The sequence below is a fragment of the Ambystoma mexicanum genome, chromosome 9 (genome assembly GCF_040938575.1).
Source record: "Ambystoma mexicanum isolate Mex_15411 chromosome 9, UKY_AmexF1_1, whole genome shotgun sequence".
Classification (NCBI taxonomy): Eukaryota; Metazoa; Chordata; class Amphibia; order Caudata; family Ambystomatidae; genus Ambystoma; species Ambystoma mexicanum.
The window spans coordinates 967,820,271-967,838,958 of record NC_090931.1 but is presented as its reverse complement, the minus strand read 5'-3'; the positions used below and the strand labels follow the sequence as shown (position 1 = coordinate 967,838,958).

At 44.5% G+C, this 18,688-nt stretch overlaps 1 protein-coding gene across 1 annotated transcript in view; it reads right to left on the bottom strand.

The window, feature by feature from the left end:
- The window catches only part of MYO3B (myosin IIIB), a 3,387,754-nt gene that overhangs the window by 600,246 nt on the left and 2,768,820 nt on the right, over positions 1-18,688 (bottom strand). The window contains exon 28 of the mRNA XM_069616181.1: positions 12,881-12,961. Coding sequence (XP_069472282.1) covers positions 12,881-12,961 — 81 coding nt within the window. The remainder of the gene's footprint in view (positions 1-12,880; positions 12,962-18,688) is intronic.

The following is an 18,688-nucleotide window of genomic DNA, read 5'->3' as shown; positions in this document are numbered from 1 at the left end:
CTACGCATGCCCTGGATCCTCTCTTCTCTTGCAGGCACTGGGAAAATGGAAGGGAGCGCTCTCCGTCACTGTGTCCTATTGGTGTTTCAGGTCTTGTGACCTGGAGAACACCAATGGGATGCAGCAGGGGTGAGCAGTGGGAGGGGAGAGGTGGAGCTGGCTGGAAGCGGCCGGGGAGTGCAGTGAAGGTGCTAGGGGCGGGAAAAGGCCCAAAATGGCAAACAATAAAAGCAGCAAGGGCTACTTACAACCTGGATCCTCTCTTCTCTCGCAGGCAGGGGGGAAATGGAAAGAACCACTCTCCATCACCATGACCTCTTGGTGTTTGCGGGTCTTGTGACCTGGAGAACACCAAAGGGATGCAGCGAGGGTGGGCAGAGGGAGGTGGAACTGACTGGAAGCAGCTGGGGAGTGCAGTGAGGGTGCTAGGTGCTGAAAAAAGGCAAAAGATTGCATAAAATAAAAACAGCAGGGGCTAACTTAAGCCCTGGATCCTCCCTTCTCTCGCAGGCAGGGGGGAAATGGAAAGAAGCGCTTTCCGTTGCTGTGTCCTCTTGGTGTTACGGGTCTCATGACCTGGGGAACAACAATGGGATGCAGTGAGGGTGGGGAGTGGGAGGGGCAGGAGCTGGCTGAAAGTGGACGGGGAGCGTAGTGAGGGTGGTAAGGGCTGGAAAAGTTCCAAAATGCCAAAAAGTAAAAGCTGCAAGGGTTACTTGTCCCCTGGATCCTCTCTTCTCTAGCAGGTAGCGGGAAGTGGGTGAATAAGGGAAACTGGAAAAGAAAACACTGCCACAATCCAGGTATTGCTCCAAAAACAATCTATCTTAGGTTGGTTGGGAGGCAAGGGAGGATGACATTTGAGTGAGCTCTGGAATATTGAGTCTTGGATGGAACAGAGGCAGGATCCGAGAATGGATGAGTGGCCGCTGATACGCGGATGTAAAGCCGAGTGACACCTGCATAGGAATATTAACAGGCAACACGTTTATTCAGGAAAGGGAAAAGGGGTTGGAGATAGATGTTAAAGAGAAAGGGAGAACCCTGAGAACACCACAGATGACAACATGTGGGCCCTAATGGACATGTTGGGATCTGCCTGACAAAAAGAGCTAAACCATCTGGCAGGCGTACATGCCAAGTGATCCGCTGAGGCGGACAAACAGCACCTCATGGCCAACGTGGTCAAAAACCGCTGAGAAATCTAACAGGCAAAGCAAGGATTCCCTGCCTTCGTCTACTCCCGTCAATACTGTCGTGATCTTACCATCATTTAGTCAGATGGGAAAAACCTCGACAAGAAGCTCTGCACATGAATACCTTTGGCTGACTGAGCAGACCCACACATGGGTATCTTACATTAGGAAAGAAGATTAAAAGACTGAAACAATAATCAGGTGTAATAGGGAGTTGTTTGGGACACCAGCATGATGGGAAAGCACTGACTAACAATGAATAAAGATGAACATATTTCAAGAGTCATGTTTGGGGTATTTACATATTCTGCAGGATTATCATTTGGTGTATTAATATCCATGTACGGGTGAAAAGGCTGGATGGGGGGTCATGGGGTGGTGCTGGTGTGATACCATCAGTCAGGATGGAGCAGCCACCAGGCTAAAATGGTGCATTTCTAGAGCAGCTCGAAGCCTGATAGAGGTGCAGTCAGGTTGAGGAGGGCAGGGGATGGGCTAGCCAAGAAATGCATGTGTTGATCAGAAGGAATTTGAAAAAGAGAAAGCAGTTGCACATGGACAACCACCCCAATGGAGGTGGTCTGCATAGGTGTGTGTGGATCAAAGGGTGCAGGTAGCAAAGATGAGCACCTTATAAAGTGGGTTAAGGGAGTGGCGTGTGAGTCCCATGAAGAGGCAGGAGCAGTAGTCCAGCCTTATCCAGGATAGGAGTGGACAAGAGAGTCACAGCAGAGTGAAAGGTGAGAAAGGAGCAGATTTCATGGATGTTCTTTTTGCTGCTAAGAACATTAACAGTTTAGCAGTGCCCAGGGCTGTCACAAGTTGTGGTGAGGCCTGGGGCAAAACATTTGGTGAGGCCCCCCTTACAATTGTTTGCACTTGGCCAGCGGCGGCACCTCTGCAAACAGGAGACTCGAGAAATCTACCCTTGAGTTTGTTTGAAGGATCCCAAATATGATTTATTGGTACAACTGCAAACCAACTACAGCAAAGTTAGATTTCTCTACTGAAGAGAGGTTTATGCCACACTAACGTTTGTATCATATGCATCAATATATATAGGATGGCATGACACATGTGGTGTGTGACACCAGCATTAAGGAGCACCTTGCCCGTGTGTGAGCATTACAACACACATCGTACACAGTGACAGATAGATGATGTACAGTGGAGGCTGGTATAATTCAGAACTTAAGAGGCTTAAATGTTTGCAGCAATTATGCAGGATCAAAAGAGCAAGCACCGTGAGGGAGCCCAAACCAAACAAGGGTTGCTTGAGGAGGGGTTTCACTCCCAAGAATGTTTGAAACATTGGGTTGAGATTATGTATTTTACAGCACTTTCTTTGCGAAATTGGGTAGAAATCCATACAGTTTTAAATTGGTTTTGTATGAAAGCACGTGGAAAATCCCAATAGTTGCAAATCACAAACCGTGCACAGGAACATTTTCCAAAACATTACATGCCGTTTTTTCACACAACATATGCTAGTATAAAAATATATTCATGCTGGTCGTTCCCGTGTGTGTCCATGCTGGCTGCATCAATATATTCCATTATTACCATGTCCAGGCTCACTGTGCACCATAAGTGTTATTACTGGCTAGACTGGCCTAAATTCAATGTGGGCCAATTTAGCCAAGTAGTATGTTTGCTTTAACCTTTATGCATAGCCTGTGCACCAAGGGTAAAGCAAAAAAGAGCATTGCCAATGCTAACAGTTTGTACTTTCGTGTAGGCATGGGGATGGCACTTCTGTATTGGTATTAGCTGGCCATTGATGGTACTGGGTGCAACATGTTTGAGTACCTAAGCAGCTAATAGCAGTACCTGGCAAATGCCTTATACTTATGCACAAGCCAAAACTCTTGGCTTTGCCAATGCTTGTTTTTAACAGGACTTCAGCGAAAGACACACAGGGTGCTTTTAAATCGAGTGGCTGTAGGCAGACCTGATCAAAACATTTTTATTACACCAGTTATGTGTGTACAACTCCAATGAAGTCATTAACTCTCAGAAAACTCCCTTGAGAAAACACCTGCAGGCACATTGAGGGCAATGTTTGATGGCAAGGCTTGATTAAAGCTAGCTCAAAGAGTTCCAATGAGGAGGTGTTTTGGGTGGGAAGGGCAGGAACTGGGTGAGAATTGCCATAGGGATTAGCATGGCCATGAGAAGTCAATGGGTGGGCAAATAACTTAACATCTACAAGCTTTGTGTCCCTCCTCATATGCCATTTCTTCCTATCAGTACTCAATGCGGTAATTGGGAAGAATCTTCTCAGAGCCAGGATCTGGCAAAAAATTACTCACCAGATCTCAGATACAGCTCCACAATCTGGGAAACCTATGTGGCTGACTGAAGATGTGTCAGGGCAGGTGGGGGCCCATTTCTTTTTGATGTTTGGGGGCACCCCTTGCCTTACTGATTGGAAAAATAGACTAAGGCACCTGTGGAGTGCTTAAATCAATAATGAAGTCAAAATAATGCAGTAAGGTGGTTAAAAGCTGGAGATTATCAGTAGGTGTCTGTGTCATAAGACTGCCAACATGGGGGAAGCTGCTTGGGGGACCCATTTCAACTGTAAAAGCTGAAAGGCCCAGATGCTATCCCTCAGTGGGGAGACCGACAGCGCAATGGGTTTATTGGCCCCACTCACTATCTGCTTTCAAAACCGTCATCCAGCCCCTATCGGGCTGACCAACAGAGCCTTGTCCAGATGATACAGGACACAAACAGTACATGGTGCCTGTGCTTTGCTGTTAACAAAGGCCCTGCAATTACTAACATAAAACATTTCACTGTTAGCACCTGCATTCATATGCATGCATTTGTAGGTAATTGAAATCGTGACGTGGGGTTAGCACTTGCATGCCAGGGGAGTGATTAGAAGGGAAGTGGTGACATAAGACATCTCATTCTCACTGCAGGCCTTAAGTGTGACGTTTCAGAAATGAAGGCGAGATTTAGCTGCTTGTAACATTGAAGCTTCACCAGAATGGTCTCATTTGAATGTGGAAAGATGTTAGATGCCCCCACACAAGTAAGTTTGCCCCTCCCTCACAGCCTCTGGACTTAGTGCTTCTCCCAACATTTAACGTGTTAGTCCCGACCCCGCTGAAATGTTAGCCTAGGTGCACCTCTGATGCCATGAACCCACCTCTAAATGAATTGGCCCACAGGGCGGCTAAATTTAAGGGTGGGGCTGCACACACACTCACATACAACACTTTCACCCATGCATTCTTCCACCACTCACACAACTCCTTGCATGCATGCATACATAAAACCAAACATAGCATTGACACAAACATAAACACCAACATGCATGCATGCATGCATTCATACAAATATACATACTCATTTAATTTAAATACAGATATATACACATTTAATTTAAATTAATAAACACTTACCTTACCTTCATGCACCCTTCACAAGCACCCACGCTGCCACGCGGTACCGGATGGCCCTCCTTTCACTTGACACGTAGACATGCTGCCAGACAGGAGAGAACTCCTCTCCTATTAGTCAGCGTGTTCACGTGAACACACTGACTGACAGGAGAGAAGTCCTCTCTTGTCATTCAACATGTCTACGTTGTCAGTTGAATAATGGGAGGCAGCAGAGCTCATTTCTGAGCCCTGCTGTCACCCATTATTTTGCTGTTTGTTGCAGACCCAAACGGTTTTGCAAGAAACAGCAAAATCATTGCAGGGGCATAGAGCAGATAGCACAGTCCCCCATGTTAAAACCAGACACGGGTGGAGTGTGCCGCTTTCTACTTAGGAGAGGGTGCCGCGAGGCCCCCGCAAGCTCAAGGCCTGGGACAGTTTTCCCCCCTCCCCCGTCCACCCTCGTGACAGCCCTGGCAGTGCTCTGCCTTGTCAACACTCAGGAGTTACCTTGTTAGCCCCTTTTGAACTGTGCAAAACCTAATCAAGACTATGCTACCATTGTCAACCATCTTTCTTGCGTCACATTTAGTGTGTCATCTCTTCTAGTCTTCATCTTCATTTTGACTGGGCAGCTATGTCAGCTATATATATCCGAATAGGATCAATGAGAAATGGACACAGAATTTAGGTTTCAATCACTTGGGCTTATTGAGGTGATTTACAAAACAGGACCTCCTTAAAAGGGTAGAAAAGCAATATAACAATAGGATGGCGTTCCACAGTCCGGAACATGTCTCTGGGTTTGAAAGCACAGTACTTGAGGGCAAGGTTTGTCCATATCGCTCTTTACCATTGCTGGAAATTGTGACATATCTGGAGGTTTTGTCCCTTCTTGTTTGGGGGGAGCCACCACCTTTGAGGCTAGGGAGGTGAGCCCATTAAAAAGAAAACTCCCTAGGAGTCTGAGAAAGCAGAACCACAGTGGGAGTGATTTCCCACCAGGGGACAAGGACTCCAATTCCAGTAAGGAACTCCCTACAACTGAGACATTGTCAGCATATATGGGAATACCAGAAGTGGATCTGATGTCAGCCGTAGAACTCAAAATGATGCAGAAAATGCATTTGAACTGTTGGCTCAAAGCATTGCTGGCATTCCAATGAGCCTGACAGTTAAACACACTGCTTTTTTATTTGAATGGAAGTGGAGAAGTGATACGTAGAGGTGAGCCTCTGATGTGCCGACGCCATTTGGAGGTAGAGGTGCACTGCCGAGTTTAGCCAGCTGCGGCATGGAGAAGGACCCAGAAAGAAGTCAGGAGATAGACCTGGAGAGAAAACGGGAGTGAAACCCAAAAGAAAGAGAAGCAGCGCCGACTGCACACAGGGCTGTGCGGAGTTGGCAAGGCTGAGTGGAGCTGGCCTAGAGGGAAGGCGTAACCGCGCAGAGTACACAGTAGGCCTGGAGCCCAGGAAACACCACCAAACCTGCTGGTGAGTGAGAGAGAAACGCATCTCCCATCCGCACTACGTCAAATCAGAGAGAGAGCAACATAGCAGCAAGCTAAGAAACACTACCGCTTGCGTTCAGCAGAGGAGGACCAGAAGCTTGGGACAATGCCAGAGTCACTGGGTCAAAGACAGCCCGCTAGAGCAGGACCTGCTACTGCGAAGATACGCTGGGTGCTCAGAGGAGAGGGGGGCACAGAGACCAGACAGTGAGAATGGAAGAAGAAACAAAGTGTCTAGATCCCTACAAGGGAAAAACCAGGTCCAGGGAGGGAGACAGACATACATACATAACTAGCAGGGTTATGGGAGCCTTGTAAACCCAAGTCCTGTAATCAGCCAAATGGCTCAAAGGCACACACAAAAACAAGAGAAAGATGTATTAGGGGGGATATCCATATCCCTACGAAACAATTAAGAAGATGTGAACAAGAGAACCAAAGGAGCCAGAAGGACCCAATAAAACAAGTAAGGAATCATCCCAAGGGAAAACCAGAACCAAACAAGAGTAGACCCTTGTGCGGAAAGGCCTGCATACTTGGGGAGGAGGATTAAAGAAACATCCCTGCATCTACCATTACTGAGAGAATTGACTTTTTTTAGGAAATTGAGAGTTCATGATATATATATATATATCAGTGGAAAACGTTTTCTTTATTTGGAACTCTGACAAGATGGACACAAACTGATGAAGTCAGGAGACGTGTAAATAATTGTGGACTTTGAAACTAGCAGAGATTGCTTGAAATACTGGGAGACGGAAGAGTAGAGAACATTGAGGACAACCCATATTTCCCATTTTCCCTTTTATTTTATTTTCTCTAAGTTGTAGGGCCAGTTTAGAAGTTAGGATTTGGACAGAGGATTTATTATTTTGACTAATATTGACAAGCACTCTTAGTTTCGTTTGATTGGCAGGGAACTTCCCTATTAGCAATGTGTACATTAAGGCGTTTTGTTTGATTTAAATAAACTTCCTTTAGTAAAGTATGTTTTCTGGTCCAAGTCTTTCTTCTGGCACTCCACAAAATGCTTGTCTCAGTGAGAAATTCCAGCGATAAAAGGTTCCAATTAAGACATCAACCTTGAACGGTTGTTCACCACATATATCTAGTGCCCCGCAGCAAGATGGATTTCATCCAAATCCCAAGCAAAAAACAATTGGAAACCAAAAGAAAACCTCTCACCATTTCTGAATCACAATTTTGCATGCCTGTAGTCATTCACAAATTAAATTGAACAGTTTAAGATATGTTTGCTAGTGCATATCAATTTACGAGATATGTATCGCAGCGTTCTAAATTTTTTTAACACAATGAAGATACTTCAAAAAATGGGGAGATACTTTTTCAAAACACAACAAAATAATCCAAATTCACTTAAATGTAAATAAAAATAGTTATAGATGCACAAAGAGTCAGAGAATAGATACAGTTAATACTGGGGAAACTAAAAAAAAGTGGCTGAAATTGCCATTCTAAAATGGCAGACACTTTTATGCAAGTCCTTGTCCAGTACTTTTTTGACCAAGCAGCAGCATGTGAAGAAACAAAGAAGATGAGTGTGTTCTGAGTGATTGGAGGTCATTACGACCTTGGCGGTAAGGGGTTAATGGCGCCCGTAAAGGTGCCGGAGCCGTCAACCCCTTAACACCCCATTACGAGTCTGCTCGCGGGAACCCGCTAAGGACGCCTGGTAATACTAGGAGTCCTTAGTGGGTCGCGCGAGCAGACCAGGATGCTAACAACGGGTCTGTTATTAACAGGCCCGTTGTTAGCATCCTCCCCATTCCCATTGAGCCTTATAGGGGCTCAAGTGGGAATGGGGATGTACCGGTTCTGGGTTCCTTGAATGAGGAATTACCGGGCCCTCCAAGGTCGGAATGGCCGAGTAATTCCTCATTCAAGGAACCCGGTACCCGGTATGAGGATAGCCATGCCGCTCGTAGCGGCATGGTTACCTCCATACTTGGAATGACCCCCATTGTGTGTTGGCTGATGTTACAACTGTAAAGGATAGACAATGTAAATTCCTCTGGGACATTCAAGGGAGGTATGGTCAGGTCTTTGTCACTCATTGTTCTGGGGGCTAGAGTGCTCCAACACATTTTTTTCACTTTTCGGGTTTGGTTTTTTGGTTCTTCTACTTGGATCCTGTGAGAAGCCGTTCTCTAGTTCTCAAAGTCCCACTGACTTCTACTGTCTAGACCTGGGTAATGTGTAAAGGAGCAAGTGGACACCTTCTCCCTGGTCTCAGCCCCCTTAGCACCATCCCATTGGCGTGACATACAAAGAGCCACGATTGGGAACTCGTGCTTGAATCCTTGCACTCCTTGAATTCCTGTACCATGTTGAGTATATGAGACACAATATGCACTCAGGCAACCATTTAGAGTGTACCCATAAGCGAACATAATGGAAGAATGCAGCCAAGATGGATACCCTTTGCCGAGTTGTCAAAATGAAGCCATGAACAGAATGGATGTGCATTAAAACAAAGTCTGACAGCAGCAAAAGAATGTCATAAAGAAGATATAAGAACCTGTGCTGAAACAATATGAATATACTTAAGATTGATGATGTAATTGGAGCACTAAGGGAAACATGTACCCAATGATACAGTAATCATGAACATAAAGAAGAATTAAGTGTCTCACTGGTCAATAACTGTAAATATGCCATGACGCAAGGTAGAATGAACATATAGAATCTTTCTTGTAAGAGATATATTTACAACGTTTAGGATGACCAGAAGAATATGGACAGCGTCTTATGCCAATCAACCCAGCTACCTCAAAATACAAGCCCAGGATCATGAAGTGAAAAGAAAATGAATAGGCTGTTTTTCCCTTGCAAAATAAAGGAGTACATTGGCCTGGGACTAAGGATGCCATTTCAAGAGATGAAGGGAAAGTACAAAGGGAGTCCAACAGGCAGACGATGTGCAAAGGACATATTCCTCAAGATTAGGAGGAACAAGAACATTTACAGATGTCAACTATTAGACAAATTAAAAAAGTATAAAGTTTATATGGGATAGTTTGAGCAAGTCTCTAAAAGCCAAGAGGAGCAACTGCACCCAGTATAAATTTAATCAACTAGTGCTAAATACACAGTCGAAATGGACAAACACGTGGTCTCTTAACACGTGATGAAGAGCTCCCAAACAAGGGCTATTTATTAGCTATTATTAAAACAATGGTGGGCCTACACTCCCTTGAATGTTCCAAGACAGTGCAGACTGGCAAGGTCAATCTTCAAACAGAGGACACTGGTATGAGGCCTACCAATGAGAGAGGTTAGACTAATTGGGAAAACAAGGGGAGAGCTGACATATCTCAAAGCACCTAGGTTTCATTTCTATGTACATGCTTCTAGTGAGCCGAACGTCTAAGGTTGGATTTGGGTTGCCAACCAATCAGAAAAGCATGCTATGGACTTTTAGATACAATGTTGTAAAGTATTATTCTGCTGCCATATTCTCTGCTGTAATCAGTATTATACGTATTTAGAAGTAGCTCAGGGCGTGTCCTACAGACATGGGGCCGTCAATGAGAGACACATACTCATGCATTCCATATATAAACATGTTCCACTAATCCAAGCCCACCCCTCGATAGTTTTCTTTTGTAATATGCCATGTAGGATGACATCACAGATGACGCATATAGCATTATATAAACTAAGTATAATCATGAAGATGGTGTGGTACTGCATGAATCAATTTGATGAATGACGATTAACCCTGCTTTCCTTCGTTCAGATAAAAGCAATATTTTACCATCTTCTTTGAGTCTGTCCAGTTATTTGGTCAGAGACATTTGATTGGTAATTCCATCTAGCACAAAGACGCTTCAAGGTGCAAGAGCACAAATGGCCGAGAGGTGAAGATGATGGAACAAACCCCAGAGCTGATGCAATGGAACAAGTAGCCATGACTTTCCTAAAAGCGGACTTCCTACTCTTTCGCTACCTCCCTGCCTCAGGGTCCTGTCTCTTGTTCTACACTACCTGTCCAAGTCTAACTCCGTTATAAATGACAATGATCTTGTGCCTAAGAAAATATTTTCATTCTCTGCTATTGTCTTCTATTCCTTCATTCTCCTCTTCACTCTATTCCACCTGCTCTCCCTTTTGCCCCTTCTCAATGACCTCACCACGTGCTAGTAACAATTGCTTTAGGAGGCATCACCTCCTCTTCTTCCACTGAAACCTCCTGATTTCCAACCCTTCTTTGCCCTTATGCTTCCTTCTGTTGTATCTCACCCTCATTCTCCTCCATGTCTTCACAGCAGACTTCAACTGATGTTCCTCCTTCCAACCTCTGACTTCTGTACCTAATGACTTACTCCCAACTCCTCAATTTTACTGATGTTCCCCTCTGCCCTCCTACTCCTTACTAGTGACCACCTCATACACTCCTTTCTCACCCAACTCTCCTACCTCTTCCCTCCTGGCCACCTTGGTCCAGACTTCTGCCTCTTGCTCGAAACTCATCATCTCTTCTGCAACACACTTGCTTGCAAATAAACCACCTCCAAACTCCCACAGCCCAGTCTCAGTCCCCGGTCTTTAAATAAGGTCTTAACCACATATTTGTGGACATCCCTTTTCTAACCAGGGACAGGGGGACTTCTAATTGGTTATTTTTAACTATGCTGTGGACCTTTTGCCACTCTTCTGACCCTGTATCTGTCATATCATTATTATTATTATTGTTATTATTATTATAATAATTATTATTATTATTATCTTTTTTTTTTTAATGGTATTTATTGAGCGTGGACCTAGCTTTGGGAAACAACAGAGCACTTTACAGAGGTTTACAACAATACAGATAAATAACGGAGCGCTTTACAGAGGTAACAGAACAGATATACAGTGTGGTAGGATACAGAGGGGCGGTACAGCTGTAGCTGGTGGCGGGGAAGGGAGGGGCGTGCAGCATCTAGTGAGACAGGTGGCGTGAGGGCTGACGTGATGGCCTAGGTGTTGAGAAGAGACTCCCTGAAGAGGTGGGTCGTGAGTTCTTTTCTGAATTGTAGGATCGTGGGGGAGTGTCTGATGCTCAAGGGGAGGACGTTCCATAGTCTTGGGGCATAGGCAGAGAAGGCTTATTTTCCGGTACTTTACTTTTTGCAGCAGTGGATTTGAAGTCTGCACATGTCCTGGCTTCTGGTGGTGCGATGTCCGCCAGAGATGCTGAGTTTCTCCACGAGGTAGCTGGGTAACTTGAGGGCGACTGCCTTATAGATGATGAAGCACGACATGAAGATGAGTCGTGTGTGCAGTGAGAGCCAGTGAAGGTTGATGAGGGCTGGGGTGATGTGGTCGTATTTGCGTAGACCCTTGACGAGGCAAGCGGCCGCGTATAGTATACTTCTCAGGTGCACAAGGGAGGACGACGGGAGGCCTTCGAGGAGTGCATTGTCCCCATCCAGGTGCGATAGGACCAGTGCTTGAATGGGGGATCTAAAGCTGTCCCGATGGGGGGGATCTCATGGCATTGCATTGGTTTTAATAGTTTGTAGTAAAAAGAAGATACATTGGGCAGCAGATATGTACATTTTGCTACATTTATGGTCAATTAAAATAGAAACAGGTAGACACATGCATTACAGAATTCCATTGCTATTGGGTTTCCTAATCGGAAGCATTAATTTAGTTAAATGAAACGCCAGGGATGGAAGCACTGGCACTGTGTGAATGGGACGTCAGGCATGTATTATTATTTGTTCTTCGGACTAAGCAAAAGGATCGTCAGATGGACAAAATAATACTTTTTTTTTAATGTTTTTGGCAACTTTTTCGAAATGTACCAGCACATATAAAAACGAAACAAAATGTGTTTTTACTGCAAGCACACAACTGTATGGTCTCATTATGTTTCCAAATATATTTTTACAATTGTAATTATGTTAACTTGTTTGAGCGGGAGGGCAAGGTGTGAATTTCCCCTTGTGTCATTCCCTTTGCTGCCACCTTACCAGGTACCATCCGAACCTGCAACCTACAACCACGGAGGATCCCTGGATACCATAGGAGGGATACGTAGCCACATTATCATACACAGGGGCAGAACTGCTGGCGCAAACTCCCCACAAGGCACCACATTTTCGTGGCCCAGCAGGACTCGGTGTACCTCACATTGTTTCGATTCATTAGCCCATCGAGGTGGCAAAGCGGGCACCGGTTTACACCTACATAGAATTGACACATCACGAGAACCACTGATGAAAAACCAGGTCACTCTTGTTCGAGGAAATAAACCTCTTCAATAGTTTTCAAAAGTGATGTAACTCAAAAGATTCTAAACATGAGTTACATCTCTTTGAAAACAATGGAAGAGGCTGATTTCCTCGAACAAGAGTGACCAGGTTTTTCATCAGTGGTTCTGATGATGTGTTAATGCTATGTTTACAGCTCTTTCTTTAGTAGCAAGAGCTTTAACATGGAGCACCACAGCTATTTGGTAAATACATTACAAATCATTGAACAACCAAACACATCATTTACAGGTAGTGCACCGAGATAGCACCAGGGTACGAAGTACCAGATCCAAACCCACCCATTGTTTCGGGGCTCATTATCATCATATCTGCGCCTGTGGTTTCCTTCATTTTCCATTCTAGTGCTTTGACTCAAGTGGGGAGGAAAGCAGCGGGTGCCGAAGAGCCTGAAACAAGCTTTGCACAGAGTCTCAGATCCTGCAGCAGGCCAAGCACAGACTGAGACTACCCCACCCCGCCATGAAAGGTACCAGATAATGTTTAGATTACCTGACTGAATGTCCACGGCAGCCTTATTCCTCCTACTTTGCACTTGCTTGTACCTCTTGCGGGCGTCGTATCCTCTCCAAGCTGAAAACACAGAAAAAACTCATAAAAATGCTTCTTGGGAGCCATTTTGAGAAAGTCAATGTATTACTACAAAACACTAGTTAGTGGCTGCGCTGTGCTCTATGAGCAGGTTGTGACAGATATAGCAAGTGATGGGGGATGGGGAACGCATTAGTCAAGAACTTTGTTGTGCTCCATTAGACAATATAACACAACACGGCACAAACACTACTTTTCTGCTTTAAGGGCACATGTCTTAACATACAGTACACGGGCCGCATTACCCCATCAACTAATACCTGACAATCTTCCTTTTCCCCTAACTACCTACCCTATCGGCATAGACTCCTCATCACACCACAACTACCTGCCCTGGGTTCCAAACAAGCCTCCACATCCTATAGAGTCTCTTAATAGCTGTCTATTTCTGACTTCCGGCCATTTCCTTATGGACGTACAACCCCCAGCTAGCTGTTTATTCTGGGTGGGTTTGTGATCTCCTCGACTTGCACCAAAATAAATTGCTCAACATTAACAAAGGTCATTTGAACGTGAGAGATGACCCTTTCACCACGTTTAGGCAATTGTACACATGAGAGGGCATTTCTGCACATTTCAATATTCATCCCCATTCACAAATGCACAGAAGACTAAAGAAATGTCCTGCGCCTGTCTGGAAGACATGAGAGGGGCTTTCTGCATTTTAAGTGGGAAGGCTGTGTTGCAGGTCTCTGCCCCTTTAATAGAGAGACGTTGTTCTAGTGGGAGGATGTTTAATGACGTGGGAAGAAAGGGCGGAGTGTAAACGGAACGGGTTTCAGTTCAGAGTTGTATTTAAATAAAGTAGACGTGGATGCAGCTCCGGTGCCGTGTCCTTTCTTTGAGGTGCCCATTGCGGGTAACAGGCTGCAGTATGGACCGCAGATGTTCCAGCATACCTGCTACTGTCCGGTTTTTGATGCAGTTTCTGGGTCCTGCCCACACCTCCACCCAATTGGCTACCCGCAACAATCTTTTGCAGCCAATCGGATGGAGTATCGGATGGGACCCAGAAACTGCATCAAATACCCTGAGATTCCAGGGTCTTCCCTGGAGAAATGGTTAAAAACCCAGAGTCTCTGGGAAAAACCAAGAGGTTAGGCAGGTCTAGTTCCACGTGTGTATCTATCACAAAAAAAGAGAAATGTTTTTTTCTTTTAAAGCGTTTTTACATTAACAGGCCCTTTCAGAGGTGGACTGGGAAGTAAACGAGGCCCTGGAAATAATTACTGGGGACCAAAAGCGGCCCTGGAAATAATTTTCAAAGTGGCCCCATATGACACATTTTCAGCAAGCCCAATGCTTTTCCGATGAGAACCTGTGGAAATATCACACAAAAGAGGCCCAGGGTGCAGAGGCCCACAGGGAAATCTCCAGAGTTCCCTATAGGCCAGTCCACCCCTGGGCCCTTTAAGGCAGTGGGAGCAGGGAGCCTGTTGTACATTAGTTTTCGAAGATTGCTTCTGACACTAATGGTGCAAAGAGCACTGTTCAGTGCATAATTAGTGCTAGCCCACTAGCCCCCTGCAACGCACAGACCACCCTAGAGATTACGTTGACCCGAACAATTCCAAAAATCAGGCATCTAAAAGAAAGATCTTCTTTGACTCTGGCCCAAAGTGTTGAGTAACTTCATATTTTTAACACACCAAAGGGTGGGCACTATAGACCAGTGTTCCACCATGAGCCACACTACCACATGCATTAAATTGTCGATGAGAGGGGTACAATGTATGGCTATGTATGGACTTGGGTGGAACGGGGGAATTATATGTTGGGTATGGGGATTATCTTGTTGTTCTGTTCACTGACTTGAAAACGTTAACAAACACATATATATATATATATATATATATATATATATATATATATATATATATATATATATATATATAAAAAACACAAAGAACAACACTGCAGTGGGCAATAGGACCACACTCTAGGGTCGGGAGATGCCGAAAAATAACAAAAACTCCATGGATAAATAAACAGAGGTTTATTCGTAGAGAAACACACAGCTGAGGCAGGACATAGCAGCGACAAGGTCCTGGATGTCACGCTCACAGAGCGATTGTTCAAACAAGGGTTACAAGAAAGCAATGGGGTTTACATTTTCAAGTAGAGTCCTTTCTTGATGTTGACAGCAGGAATAAGTGCACTCAGGAAGATGTATTATGCAGGCGGACATGTTGGAATGAAGGAGGACACATAGTATACAAGGCAGTGCACTTGAATGATCTTAAAAAATATAGATGCAATATCTAAAGATATGTAATAAGAGATGCATAGTAAATTCCCTCAATTGCAGTTAGTTTTGAGACCAAAAGACAATCTCATTGAAGCAATCTAACATCACGATAATACAATAAAGTCATGTGAAAAACAGATAACGGTTATCCTCCAAGAAAATAATATATATACTGTGAGCCTACAATTCTTGGGTGACAGGATTCCCAACACTCTAGACGAGTGAGAAAAACACCCAACAATGGCATCGTGCCAGCACTACTGGTGATATGATAAAAGCAATGTATCCCGTAAACTTCTCCCTCCCCCTGCTAATACAAAGTAAAGGCTGCACCGAGAATTTATAACATACCGCACTGCCATAAAATAAGTGATAGTGAGAATCCACTTTCATTAATACTAGATTGTTCATAACCAATGGGATGTGCAGTGAGGCCAACACACGCCAGAAGGCTGCTGAACAAGACCACTTTAACCACAGTACATTACAACATGATAAATACATTCTGTTACACTAGTCTAATTCTACTTCATCCCGTTGGCGCTTGACACATGACTTCAAAGACCTCATACTCCCCAACTGCTTGTTCTACATCTCTTGGCACTTCCACATCCCCTCTCTCACCTCATCAACATCCCCCCAGCCCCCCTCACTCCACTACTGCTGCCAGAATATCAAAACATGGCCAACTTGATCAACTAATAAGTACAAATAGAATACCTTAGAAATGTAGAATGAAACCTTCGGTCAACCTTAGTTTATTGTCTATATGCTTGTCATGGTTGGTGACACAGTATTGCTTCATCGTAGCAAACTATAGCATTGGCAAGCATTCTGATGTGCATGTACTGCATAACATGACATGGCATAACATATAACAGGACAATCCTCTGAAGACAAATGATTTCAGCTACACTCCTACAACTTACACTTCCCTGTACAGTGACACACATCCACACACACACACAACCAGTAATATTCCTATGATACACCTGAACTGTGCAGCTTATGTGTGGTTTCTCTCCTAGACGACACACACACACACCCACACTCAAAGACCTGCGTATGCAGAAAGCAAAATGCAGATACACCTTTACGCACAAGTATGGAGTGACACTCGGGTATCACACACACACACACACCCTGTATAGTTACACCTTCAAATCACATGCACCTATCGCTTATCATTTCGACAATCTTATACGAGATGCTGAAATCCCCAATGAGCTTGCCAATCCTCACAACTGCCAAACCCTCCATCCTTTTCCCCTCTAAGCCTGTGGGGGACATCTCAACAATCTTCGCGGACAAAATGGAAGACATGTGGCAAAGCAGTGGAAGAAACTGACAAAGTCTGTGCAGATTCTGGTCTGAACGGCATGACTTGTCATAAAGAGACTCTTGGTGATTCATTAGGAAATTCAGTCAATTTCCCACAATGCAGTAAAACAACGTTCACTGTCATACAATGCCTCTTGGACGCTTTCATGCCTTTGCTACCTTTGTCAGAAGTCTCTTTAGCCAAGAATGCCTTTTTCATACTTTGGTACTGTCACACACAACATTTCCCAGAATGAGGCTTTCTTTATCTCACTATATCTTTTGGCCGTTGTGGTGATTTCACTAAATCCTTAAGAATACATTATCAGGGATCCATTTATTTCACAATGGGCCCCATTAAGAGTTCGGAGGTGCGGCAAAAAAGTTGTAGTTATTGCATTCCTGCTCCTATTTGTGGCAGTAAACTAATTACTGCTGCTTTTAGCACACTGCCAAATTCTGAGTTTGACCGTAAAGTGGAGGATTTCCCTGCAGTATGAGGCTGGAAATAGATGAGGTAGAGGACGACACAGAGGAAGGTGTGCCGCCTAGGTATTTTATTTGTAACATTGTACAGCCCCACAGCTTGTCCTTGCTCCATTTCGCTTCCCCAACCTTCTCAAACCCTCTGTGCATTCCTCCTCTAACTCCAAATTGGGGATTTTACACCGCGATACTACAACTCATTATTCCATGGTAATACCACCGGTCAAATGGCAGAAACTGTAAATAATGTTGGTGGTAAATCCACAAATCCCAATGTGTGTTATAGTTACAATCTTAAGACTAGCACAGGTAGGGGGACAGCACAGCAACCAAGGACCGCCGCTTTGGAACTAGTAACCTCCAACCGGTTTGACCCACTGTCGTCCACCAAAGAGATGGATTGACGGACGGGACCCATAGCCATCGGTCCTGACGATGGGATAGCCGGGGAGGAGGGATGATCGGAACTCTGAGAGTGGGGAGGGCACAGTTGGGGACAGAGATGTTTCCCCAATGGTGGGTTTGGTATGTGGAACATAGCAGGGGCAAGGGGAAAATTGGAGAAGTTGGATATTGTGGAGTTTCTGAAGTCCTATGAGTTAATACTTCTTCAGGAAACATGAGCCCTGGAGATTCCTCATTTGGAAGGTTATGTATCTTATGGGATTCTGGCCAAGAACAACTGTAGGGGTATATGTTATGGGGGCATGGCTATAATGATCAGGCCCTCACTGAATTGTAGGGTAAAGGTGAGGGAGACAAAGATGGAGTACCTACAGATGTTGTTAATCTGCCCACCCCAGGGGGATCCGGTAGCCATACTTAATTTCTATAACAGTGCCCACAAAGCTGAAGTAAATAGGCGGGCAAAACTCAAGACCTTTATTGATGACCAACTAAGGTACAAGGAGCACAGCAGGATTAGGTTTGTGTGGGCTGAGACTTTAGCCTCAGAATGGGTGTAGGGTTATCAGTAGATCTATTTGATCCACTTGAAGACCAGACTTTAAACATCCCAAAGCCGTTAATGAAGGATACTCAGGCTTGTGTGAAGGGTATGCAGTTATGTGCTGGGGCTTATTGAATGGGGGATGTGATCTGTGAATGGTCGTATAGCGCCCAATGTTTCTGGACAACCTGACCTTTAATAATCATCAGGGTTCCTTCATGATGGACTATTTTTGCCTCTCATTGGGTATATGAGAAAGGATAGTTGGGTTTGAAGTGGTGACCAACCCTGTAGTGATCATAACCCAATCAGTCTGAAATTAACGTGAGTTGTTGGAACAGAAGGTATGTTTAACAACTCATCCTGCTTGGTGAAAGCCGAGGATGTGTTTAATAGGAGAATTAATTGGGCCAAAAGTCAGGATTCTAAGTAGCATTATAACATTTTGGCAGGGAAAATCCCCACTATTTTATGAATCCTGGATAATATTGCCAATCCAGAGCTGGTGGTATAATGTTTTGTAAACTTATTGGGGGCACATACCAAGGGTTTTGTGGTGGAGTGGAAGAGGAAGGTGAATCAAGGTAGTAGGGGATGGCTCAATGACATCCGCAGCTCTGCAAAATGATTACTCCTGAAGGTACTAAAATCACCAGTTAGCTCGAGGAGGGAGATCATCCAGGCTAGAGCTAACTAACGCTCTGTG